The 12631-nt window shown below is 39.3% G+C and overlaps 1 protein-coding gene across 1 annotated transcript in view; it reads left to right on the top strand.

The window, feature by feature from the left end:
- Positions 1–12631, top strand: part of OXSR1 (oxidative stress responsive kinase 1) — a 110504-nt gene that overhangs the window by 52578 nt on the left and 45295 nt on the right. The window contains exon 5 of the mRNA XM_081245632.1: positions 12147–12202. Coding sequence (XP_081101758.1) covers positions 12147–12202 — 56 coding nt within the window. The remainder of the gene's footprint in view (positions 1–12146; positions 12203–12631) is intronic.

Here is a 12631-nt window from a genome sequence, read left to right as displayed (position 1 = left end):
AGGGATCATAAGAGACTACTATGAACAATTATATGCCAACAAATTGTACAACCTAGAAGAAATGGATAAATTCCTAGAAACATACAATCTACCAAGACTGAATCATGAAGAAATAGAAAATCTAAATGGACCAATTACTACTAAGGAGATCAATTCAATAATCAAAAACCTCCCAACAAAAATCCAGGACTGATGGCTTCACTGGTGAATTTTACCAAATATTTAAAGAGGAACTTATAATAATCCTTCTCAAACTCTTCCAAAGACTAGAAGAGGAAGAAACATTACAAACTCATTTTACAAGGCCAGCATTACCCTGATACCAAAGCCAGACGAGGACACTACAAGAAAAAATTACAGGCCAATATCCTTGATAAACATATACGCAGAGATCTTCAACAAAATGTTAGCAAACAAAATTCACCAACATGTTAAGAGGATCAAACAGCATGATTAAGTGGGATTTATTCCAGGGATGCAAGGGTGGTCCAACATCTGCAAATCAGTCAATCACTATGATACACCACTTTAACAAAATGAACGATAAAATCATGGTCATCTCAATAAATGCAGAAAAAGCTTTTGACAAAATTCAACATCCTTTTATAATGAAAACTCTTGACAAACTGGGTATAGAGGGAATGTACCTTAACATAATAAAGGCCATTTATGATAAGCCCACAACAAACATCGTACAAAAAATGATACTGGACCTCTATCTTATACCATACAGAGGAATCAACTCAAAATGGATTAAAGACATGAACTTAGGACCTGAAACTATAAAACCCCTAGAAGAAAACATATCCTTGACATTGGTCTTGGCAATGATTTTTTGGATTTGACACCAATAGCAAAGGCAGCAAAAGCAAAAACTTTAAAAAATAGACCACATCAAACTAAAAAGCTTCTGCACAGCAAAGGAAACCATCAAAAAAGTAAAAAGGCAACCTACTAAATAGGAGTAAATATTCGCAAACCCCATGTCTGATAAGGGGATAACATCCCCAAATAGGAGGAACTCATACAACTCAGAGGCAAAAAAATAAAAACAACCCAATTTAAAAAATGGGAAAAGGACCTGAATAGACATTTTTCCAAAGAACACATATAAGTAGCCAACAGATACATGTGAAAGAGGTGATCAACATCACTAACCATTGGGGAAATGCAAATCAAAGCGACAATGAAATATCATCTCACACCTGTTAGGATGTCTGTTATCAAAGAAACAAGGTATCAGGCAATTCCCTGGTGGTCAAGTGGTTAGGACTCGGTGCTTTCACTGCCAAGGGCCAGGGTTCAGTCCCTGGCCAGGGAACTAAAATCCCACAAGCCGTGTGGTGCAGCCAAAAAACAAAACAAAACAAAACAAAAAGACAAGATATCAGATTCTGGCAAGGATAGAAAGGGAACCCTTGTGTACTCATGTTGGGAGTGTAAACTGGTACAGCCACTGTGGAAACAGTATGGAGGCTCCTCAAGAAATTAAAAATAGAATTACAGGGAGACTTCCCTGGCGGTCCAGTGGTTAAGACTCCACACGTCAATGCAGAGGACACAGGTTTGATCCCTGGTCTGGCAGCTAGGATTCCACAAGCCGTGTGGCATAGCCAAAAAAAAAAGAATTACAGTAAGATCCAGAAATCCCATTGCTGGGTATATGTCCAAAAGAAATGAAGTCATTATCTCAAAGAGATATCTGTACTCCCGTATTCAGCGTTATTCACAATCGCCAAGATATGGAAACAACCTAAGTGTGTGTCATGGATGAATGGATAAAGAAATTGTGATACACACACACACAGACACACATACACATATACAATGGACTTTATTCATCCATGAAAAGGAGGAAGTCCTGTCATTTGTGACAACATGGATGAACTTGGAGGGCATGTTATGCTAAGTGAATTAAGTCAGACAGAGAAAGACAAATACTGCATGGTATCACTTAATATGTGGGATCTTAAAACACACACACACACACACACACACACACACACAGTTAAATTCCTTGAAATAGAGAGTAGAAAAGTGGTTGCCAGGGGCTGAGTGGGCGAGGGAAACGGAGAGGTTGGTGAAAGTACAAACTTTCAATTATAAGATGAATAAGGTCTGAGGATTTAATGTATATCATGTTGACTATAGTGGATAACGCTGTATCATATTATTGCAGTTTGCTAAGAGAGTAGGATTTAAATGTTCTCAAAAAAAAAAAGTAAATATGTGAGGTGATAAATGTGTTAATTAACTCTATGGAGTTAATCCTTTCCCAGTGTATATGTGTACCAAACCATCACATGGTACACTTTAAATATCTTACAGCTTTATTTATATCTTACAATATATCTTATTTATTTAGATCTTACAATTTTATACCTCAGTTTAAAAAAAATCACCTACTTAACCCTAATCCATCAGCAAACAGACAAGCAAAGGCCCAGAAAAGTAACCGATCAAAGATCAGACGACTACCAATTTGTAAAACTGAGGTTTTAAGGAGTAATCAGAATATGGAGGAAAAAACAAGGTATTCCCTCCCCCTACACACAAACTTTTGATTAGCTTACCCTGAGAGTAGAAGCATTTTAAAGATAATCAACGTATAGTAAGTGAAATCAGTCATCTATAGAAGCATCTCATTCTAGGAAAAATGAATAATTATTTCCAGTTGTTTAAGTTTTTCCACCTGCTTAAGTCTTACAAAGGAAACAAACTTTTTTTTTAATTAATTAATTTTTATTTTTGGCTGCATTGGGTCTTCCTTGCTGCGCACGGGCTTTCTCTAGTTGTGGTGAGTGAGGGCTACTCTTCGTTGCGGCGCATGGGCTTCTCATTGCAGTGGCTTCTTTTTTTTAATTTATTTTATTTATTTTAGTTTTGGCTGCATTGGGTCTTCTTTGCTGTGCGCGGGCTTTTCTCGGTTGCGGTGCGCTGGAGTTACTTTTTGTTGCGGTGCACGGGCTTCTCATTGCGGTGGCTTCTCTTGTTGCGGAGCACGGGCTCTAGGCACGCAGGCTTCAGTAGTTGTGGCACGGGGGCTCAGTAGTTGTGGCTTGCAGGCTCTAGAGCGCAGGCTCAGTAGCTCAGTAGTTGTGGTGCATGGGCTTAGTTGCTCTGCGGCATGTGGGATCTTCCCAGACCAGGGCTTGAACCTGTATCCCCTGCATTGGCAGGCGGATTCTTAACCGCTGCGCCACTAGGGAGTGGTAGCTTCTCTTGTTGTGGAGCATGGGCTCCAGGTGCGCAGGCTTCAGTAGTTGTGGCACGCAGGCTCAGTAGTTGTGGCTCACAGGCTCTAGAGCACAGGCTCAGTAGTTGTGAGGGCTCAAACCCGTGTCTCCTGCATTGGCAGGTGGATTCTTAACCACTGCACCACCAGGGAAACCCCAAACTTTCTTTTTATGAGGATAAAAGAGAGTAATTGATTCTAGGGAGTAACAGGTAAACTAGAAATCTTGGAAACACTGAAAGTATATTCTTAAGACAATAGGATTTTTCATCTAAAATTGTACTTAATCAGTTGTTTTGTACCTAGTTAAAACAATGTGTTAACAAATGACTGAAAAGGGGGCATGACCAAAGGGTAAATGTTTAGGAATTTATATCCCACACTGTCAAAGGAAAAGGTGCCCTGAAAAACAGGATTCCTGTCCTCTGAATGGTGATAACCCTGTGGATACATACCTGGATACTAGCAATGAACATAATTCAGTTAATACCTCAGTTCTGATTCCATGTTCATCGAGTAATCTTCTAGAAAGACATATGCCATAGACTGCTAATTGGCCCCTAATATGTCTCCCCTTGTTTTAGAATTAAAAGAAAAAAGACATTTTTTACTGGGCACATGAACATCCAGAGGAAAGGCAACATTTCATAGCCTCCCATGCAGGCCAGATTTGACTGTGTGATTTAGTTTCTAGCCACTGTGATGAAAACAATGGTGCTCCCATAACAGGTTTTATCAGTCCCAGCACCACTGAGTTTTGGTCTGGGCAGTTCTTTGTTGCAGGGGCTATCCTGTGCGTTATACAACGGATCTAGCAGCATATCCGGCTTCTACCTATTACATGCCAGTAACGCACACGTATACACCGCCCCCAGTGCCCATTGCGGCAACCTAAAATATCTCTAGACATTGCCAAATACCCTGAGAACCACTGCTCACAGAAAGTGGCATAACCTCTTTATGCCCTTTCCTTCCTTCCATTGAAATGTGGATGTGGTAGTAAGGCATCTTGGACTGTGCAGCAAGAGCTTAGAGATGGTAGAGTAATAAAATATGAGGAACCTGAATCACCAGCTCTGTGGAGTTACCATGCTGAACTGATGCCACTCATGCCCAGACTGTCATGTGAGAGGAAAAAAATTTTATTTTACCACCATATAGATCATCAGTGATTGACAGACTCTGGCCCACAGCATGAATGCAGCCTGATGCCTGTTTTTTTTTGTTTTGTTTTTTGTTTGCTTGTTTGGGTTTCTTTTTTAAAATACAGCCATGCACATTTTAGCACTACAGAGAAAAAGTAGTGGTGACAGATATCATCTGCCCCACAAACCCTATTTACTATCTGGTCCTTTAAGAAAATGTTGACCCCTGGTGTAGATAACAATGACAGCTAGCATTCACTGCAACTTGTATGCTAAATACTTTTTTTTTTTTTTAGTATTTATTATTTGGCTGCACCGGGCCTTAGTTGCGGCATGTGAACTCTTAGTTGCGGCATATGGGGTCTAGTTCCCCGACCAGGGATCGAACCCAGGCCCCCTGCATTGGGAGCATGGAGTCTTAGACACTGGACCGCCAGGGAAGTCCCTAAATACTTTTCTAAGTGTATTTTCTACCTTAACCTGATTTAATCTTCACAATTATTTTATGAGTTGGTACTGTTTTTTTTAATTAATTAATTAATTGATTTTTGGCTGCGTTGGGTCTTCATTGCTGCACATGGGCTTTCTCTCTAGTTGCAGTGAGCAAGGCCTACTCTTTGTTGCCATGTGCCTACTTCTTACTGTGGTGGCTTCTCTTTGTGTGGACCACAGGTTCTAGGCACGTGGGCTTCAGTAGTTGTGGCACACAGGCTCAGTAGTTGTGGCTCACGGGCTCTAGAGCACAGGCTCAGTAGCTGTGGCACATGGGCTTAGTTGCTCCGCAGCATGTGGGATCCTCCTGGACCAGAGCTCAAACCCATGTCCCCTGCACTGGCAGGCAGATTCTTAACCACTGCGCCACCAGGGAAGCCCCTGGTACTATTATTATTCCTATTTTACAGATGAGGAAACCAAGGCAAAGAGAGTTAAGTAACTTGCCAAAGGTCACCCAGCTAGTGACAGAGCTGGGATCTGAATTTAGCAGTCTACTTCCAAAGTCTTCTAGGAAATATTGTGCTAATCAGTGATGCTGGGCATACATATCATGCTGGGTTTAAATATCAATTACAGTTTTTAGTTACTAAATAGAATTTAGATCTGCCACTGAATTATTATTCTTTAAATATGTAATTGTTGTCTTATTTAATATATCCGTATCTCTATTTTTAAAAGTCAAAATCCTCACTTCAGAACATGGATAGAAGTATATTCTTTTCCCTAAACCTTTACATATGCAGACTTTATATAGTCAATGGTAAAATTAACCCAAAATACACACTGAAATACACGTTAAGTCCACTGTCATTTTTAGAAAGCAATCAAATTGACTTACATCAAGTTCAGGCACAAATTCAGTCTGTGCTCAATTTTGTATGACTGTAACATCTACTTTGTTAAATCTATCAGCTCTCATTTAGCTAAATGAGTAAAAGGGACAAAAAATTGTTGAAAGAAATAGTGACCTAAAACTTCCAAATTTGAGGAAAAACAATTTACAAATTTAAGAAGCTTAACGAACCACAATTAAGATAAATACAAAGAGATCTATACCTAGACACATCATAGTCACACTATTGAAACCTAAACACAAAGAGATTATCTTGAAGGCAGCAAGAGAAAAACAACTTATCATGTAGGGGGAGTGCTATAGACTGAATGTGTCCCCTCAGAATTCATATGTTGAAACTTAATCCTCAATGTGGTGGTATTTGGAGGTGGAGCATTTGGGAGGTACATAGGTCATGAGGGTAGAGCCCACATGAATGGTATTAGTGTCCTAATACCTAATACCCAGAGGGCTTCCCTGGTGGCGCAGTGGTTGAGAGTCCGCCTGCCGATGCAGGGGACACGGGTTTGTGCCCTCGTCCGGGAAGATCGCACATGCCGCGGAGCGGCTGGGCCTGTGAGCCATGGCCGCTGAGCCTGCGCGTCTGGAGCCTGTGCTCCGCAACGGGAGAGGCCACAACAGTGAGAGGCCCACGTACCGCAAAAAAAAAAAAAAAAAGAGAGACCCCAGAGAACTCCCTTGCCCCTTTTGCCTTGTGAAGATACAGTGAAAAGGTGGTCACCTATGAACAGGGAAGCAGCTCCTCACCAGGCACCAAATCTGCCCCTGCTTTGATCTTGGACTTTACAGCCTCCAGAACTGTGAGAAATAAATGTTGGTACCCAGTCTGGTATTTTTGTTATAGCAGCCTGAACAGACTAAGACAGAGCATCAGTATGATTAGGAGTTGACTTCACATCAGAACAGTGGAGGCCAGAAGTTAGTTGAAGTTAGCCCTACAACACTAATGACCCCTTTGAACTATAGTCCTCTGCGATTGAAAGATATTTTATAGGTACATACAGGTTCAGAATTGTTATCTTCTTGGTAAATTATTCCCTTTTTTTGTTGTTGTTATATAATGACACTTTTTATTCCTAGAAATGCTTTTGTATTAAAGACAGTTAGGTCTTATTTTAATATGGCTTTACTGGCTTGCCTTTGGCAAGTATGTGTTTCATTGTGGCTCAGTCTTCCCAGGGTCCTAGGTTTATGAAGGGGTCTCAGTTCTCTTTCTCAACCTTAAGCTAGCCCAATGCCATGTTTTCTGTTTATGGGTGGATTTTAAAGTCTGAGCTCCTTAGCTATTTGGCAGAGTATCTCTGTGCCATCTCCCAAGGCTTACTGTTCTGCTCTTAAGTGTCCTTTTCATTTCTGAAGATTGAAGATTTCCTTTTCTTTATTTCATGTTCATTTATGTGGCAGTTTCCCCCCCTAATTAATCCAGCATTTCTTTGTGTTTGGAGAAGGGGAATGGTGTATCTTGGGGCCAAGGCCTGGGTAGTAAGTGATGAAAGTCTCTGCCATGTTGCTGGAATGGAAATTCTCTTACACATAAAATCAGAGAACCTCAGTGTTGGCTTCATATTGGAATCACCTGGGAAACTTTAATAAGTACCAGTTCCTGGATCCACTGCCAGAAATTCATTTAACTGGTCTATGATGAGGCCTTGGCATTGGGACTTCTGAAAGTTCCCCAAGAGATCCTAATATGCAGCCAAGGCTAAGAACCCTACTTACACTTTAGCCAAGATGCACTGAGATTTCAACAGGAGAAAGTTGGGATAAAGTTGTTTTACTGGGAAACAGAGATGGATATTTTTAGTAGGTTTTGTTACTTCTCATATCTTTAGGGTCCAATTGTTATTTCATGTAGTTTTGTGTCAGTCTGGTGGATTAGGTCAAATAATTTTACTCTGTTTCTACTGTGTTTTCTCCTTGACTCCCCAGGCTTTAGAGGTTTTGACTAGGGTGAACAGGTCTCTAAATTAGACTTACACTTTTCTCTCTGTATCTATGTACCCAAATATTTTTCCCATTTAAAGAAGTTAGCTTTAACAGAAATGGTAGATATTTAGTCAGTTTAAGATGCCTAAATGTAGCGTATTTTCCAGCTTTTGTCTTGATTCATTTCTTCTCTTGGCCTTTTTCATGTTTTCCATAAACTGTGCCTATTGATGAGTCATAAAAATGTAATGGGGGGCTTCCCTGGTGGCGCAGTGGTTAAGAATCCGCCTGCCAATGCAGGGACATGGGTTCGATCCCTGGTGGCACAGTGGTTAAGAACCCGCCTGCCAATGCAGGGACACGGGTTTGATCCCTGGTGGCACAGTGGTTAAGAATCTGCCTGCCAATGCAGGGACATGGGTTTGATCTGTGCACCACAACTACCGAGCCTGCGCTCTAGAGCCCACGAGCCACAACTACTGAGCCCATGTGCCACAACTACTGAAGCCTGTGCACCTAGAGCCCGTGCTCTGCAACAAGAGAAGCCACAGCAATGAGAAGCCCGCTCGCCACAACTAGAGAAAGCGCGTGCACAGCAATGAAGACCCAATACGGGCAAAAATAAAATAACTAAAAGTAAATAAATTTTTTAAAAAATGTGATGGGGAGAAACTTGTGTTCTGTACTAATGAGAAAGTCAAGTATGTCTATGATATTCCTTTTAATTTTAAAAGGAATCTGTAACTTTGGTGCAATAGTGACTTGTGAGAAATGGCATCAAGCTGTGAAAAACAACACTCACTGTTCTTGCTATTTAAGAGTGGTTGGAGGATTTAACTGTTGGGACTGTTGGGTTGCTTGATATCCTTTGAGGCAGGTAACAAAGGTTCTTCAGTTAAGGACTATTACGTTGATTTCCAGAGATTTAGTTACAGATCTTTTCCTTGAAAGGTCATTTGCCCTGTTGTGTGTGAGGACAGACTGTGGTGTGTTTAATTGTCCAGTGAGCCATTTAGCTTCATGATCTTCCTCTGCTTTTACTCTTGGAAACTGTTCTATATTTTGCACTTTTGGTTTGAAAAGGGAAACATGAATTGATTATCTGGGGAATTGATCAGGAAAAGTAGTCACCCAAAGTGTAGGTTCTACTGAAAATGGATTACTGTTTCTTCACTTAAGACAAAAGCTTAGAAAACATTATTTGAATGGGTAATGCAAATATAGGCTTAGAAATTCAAATGGTACAAATGGTATATGATAAAAAAACAAGTCTTCACCATATCAACTGTGCTAAAACATGGTGATAACTATGTACTCTTGATATGATGTGATGAAAATGGCACTTGACTTCTGTGGTTTTCCTTCCCAAAACTCATAACAACAGTTTAATCATGGAAAACATCATACAAATTCCAATAGAGGGGCACCCTACAAAATACTAGACCGTTACTCCTCAAAACTGTCAAAGTCATTAAAAACAAGGAAAGTCAAAGATTAACTGTCACAGACAAGAGAAGCCCCTAAGAAGACATGACAACTAAATGGAACGTGGTATCCTGGGAAAGAAAAAGGACATTAGGTTAAAACTAAAATCTTTGAATAAATTGTAGACCTTAGTTAATAGTAATGCATCAATACTAGTTCATTACTGTGGCAACAGAACCATTTAATGTGTCATGTTAATAATAGCGGAAACTGAGTGACAGGTGTATGGGAACTCCTCTGCACTATCTTCTCTATTTTTATGTAAATCTAAAACTGTTCTAAAAAAAATAAAGCATTTTAAGGACTTCCCTGGTGGCGCAGTGGTTAAGAATCCGCCTGCCAAGGCAGGGGACACAGGTTCGAGCTCTGGTCCGGGAGGATCCCACATGCCACAGAGCAACTAAGCCTGTGCACCACAACTGCTGAGCCTGAGCTCTAGAGCCCGCGAGCCACAACTGCTTAGCCTGCGTGCCACAACTACTGAAGCCCGCGCATCTAGAACCTGTGCTCTGCAGCAAGAGAAGCCACCACAATGAGAAGCCCGCGCGCTGCAACAAAGAGTAGCGCCCGCTCGCCGCAACTAGAAAAAGCACGCTCACAGCAACAAAGACCCAAGGCATAAATAAATAAACAAACAAACATAAATAAATAACTTTAATAAAGCTTTAAAAAAAAAAATCTCCTTCCTTCACTGAACCTCTAGTACCCTGGTCTAAAGGGAACCACTTCTTGCCATTTTCTTGTGATTCCTTTGAGAGAGATTTTTATGGCAATATAAACATACTGTATATATCTCTCTCCCTCCTGCTTAAAAAAAAAAAAGACAAATGGCAACATGATGTATGTAGTATTGTTATTTCACTTAATATATTTGGAGATTGTTCCATATTAACATATATTCGTTAGTATTCGTAGTATTTCATTATATAGATATAGTTTAACTGCTCTCCTATTTAGATGGATAGGAGGTGGGAGTTGGGAGGTGGGATGGCAGGAGGGAACTATTTTATTTTTATTTTTGTATTTAGTTGGATTGATTGATTTACTACTCCACATCTCTTCAGAAACAGTCAATTTTTATTTTAGTGTTTAGTTGGATGGATGGATTGATTTAATTATTCACGTATCTCCATAAGAAGATTTAAGGCAGGTTGTCTTCTATTTAGTTATTTAAATCTATTTGATGAGTATCTGGGAGATGCCCCCTATGCACTAATTATAATACTAAGTAAGTGCAGATGATACAGAAATGTACTAAGATATGACTCATGGTGAAATGAGAAAGATTATATTTTTATGATCTGTACTAACATGACAGCCTGCTGCAGAAACACAGAGGAGGAAGTGACTAAAGTATACATTGTTTTTTCCGTTAAGTTTTAGATATCATTCCAGATGAGCTCAGAAAAAGGAGTTGAAGGTTCATGGTTGCCTTAGTTGAATGGTCTTGTCACCAAGGGAAGGAAATATCCTCAATTCTCTCCTGTTCATGGTGTAGACTTTAGGTTTGTAGGGCAAAGTGTGCCAACCTCCATTCTAAGTCAGCCTCTGGGAAAGATCCTATAAATTGCTTGGATTTATAAGCAGAAAAAAATACTCAGTAACATGATTTCCGAATGATTCAGTATATATTCAGGAAAGGTATTGTATACTCTTGGTATGGTGACGTTGCTACACACAGTTGTGAAACTGTTGTTCATTGTTTACCAAGGAATGGTTATAGCTAAGGATAGGGGAAAGAAGACAGGGACAAGGAAGAGATGAAGTGTCCTTTCACTTGTCCTTTTTCCTGACAAACAGGGTCTTCTTCCATGAGCTAGCCTCGCTTTTCTTTCTTGTCTAGCTTCAAGGCCTGGCTCTCTTTTATTTAATTATATTTATTTTTAATTATGAAACAAATAGGTGAGTCCATTCCCACAAGACTCTGATCCCACTCCTCTCCACTAAAGGAAATAAATTTATTGCTCTCTGTGTATGGAAAGGGGTGTGTGTGTTTGTGTGTGTGTAACATTAATGGCAGCATACAAAATGCACCGTCCTATTTGATTTGTTCACTTAGCAGTATGTATTATGTATTAGAGGGCATGACATGTTGATTGACCTTAATCCATTTCATGGATGTAACAGAATTAATTTAATCTTTTTGCTGTTGTTGGCTTTCTAGTTTGCTACCATTTTTGGTTTGTTATTGCAGACAATTCTGTATACAACCCCTTTGTACATTCTGTGAACATTGTGAGAGTTTCTCTAGGTTATCAAAGAAGTGGATTACTCATAGGAATTAGGGATTGTAAATTTTGCTAGATATTACTGACACATTATTGCATGAGAAAAACAAGTTGTAGATTTGAAGGGATAGTACAATATCATTTATGTTGGAAGAAAAGCCCAGATATGTCACAGGAACATATTCTGTTAACTAGACTGATAATGGTTGAAAACTTTGGAGAGAATACTAGACTTGAGAACAGTGGTCAAAAGGAACTTTGGCCTTTTCAGTGATGTTTAGGTTTTTATAGCAGGAATGTGTTTATGTATTACTTGAGTTGTTATATATAGTTACTAATAAGAATATAGAGATGTTTGAATAATTTCCATCATGTATTTATGCTACAGGCATAGAATAGTCCCTGTTTTCAACCACATACCATTTAAAATTTTTGATCATATATTAGGGTGTACAAAAAAATCATTGTATTTTAAAAAGTAGATAAGGTGATAGTAAGTGAGGGTCACATTCTTTGGCCACTGTTATCTCAATTGAGTATTTAATAACCTCAGATTTTCCAAATTTAATAGTAAAAAGCTATATGTTATTGTTTACAATGTTTGGATTCTAGTACAAGTGACTACAATTTTTAAAATTCTGCTATTGGCCTTAGTACCCTTTAATGCAAAATAGAACATTTAAACATTGACAGTGTTGTGGTGAATATAGTGAACTGCTTAAATTATGTGACTCCAAAGAATAGGTGTTTTTTAATAAGTGATTTTTTTTTTCTTAAAGAGATGTGAAAGCTGGCAATATTCTTCTTGGAGAAGATGGCTCAGTACAGATTGCAGGTAATGATTAGTATTTCTTTTTATTTTGGTTTAATGGTTGATAGAACCACATTACTTATCTGTTATGTTTTCTTAGTCAGTTTTCTCTTCTATCCCCTGGACCCTCTCTGGTCAAACATACTATGTTGACACATCCCTACTGACTCTCAAGATATCTTCCACTACTCATCCTTCATTTTCAGTCTTAGGCATTTTCTGACCATTATTCATTACCTTACAATTATCTACTCCTTATCCCCATTAAAGTCGTCATCTGTGGGTTTTCATAGCATTCTTTACTTTCTTTTAAAGGAGAAGTAGTCAAGAAACCTCATTGCGTTTACGAATAAATATACTACAGAGAGGTGATACAGAACTGCTTCTGTCCTGGGAGAAATGGGGTATTTGCCAGTTAGGAAGAGGCATCTGAGAGGTGGAAGTGTACTTTTG

This window comes from Mesoplodon bidens (genome assembly GCF_964165515.1).
Source record: "Mesoplodon bidens genome assembly, chromosome: 10".
Lineage (NCBI taxonomy): Eukaryota > Metazoa > Chordata > Mammalia > Artiodactyla > Ziphiidae > Mesoplodon > Mesoplodon bidens.
This window is presented reverse-complemented; position numbering and strand designations above follow the sequence as displayed.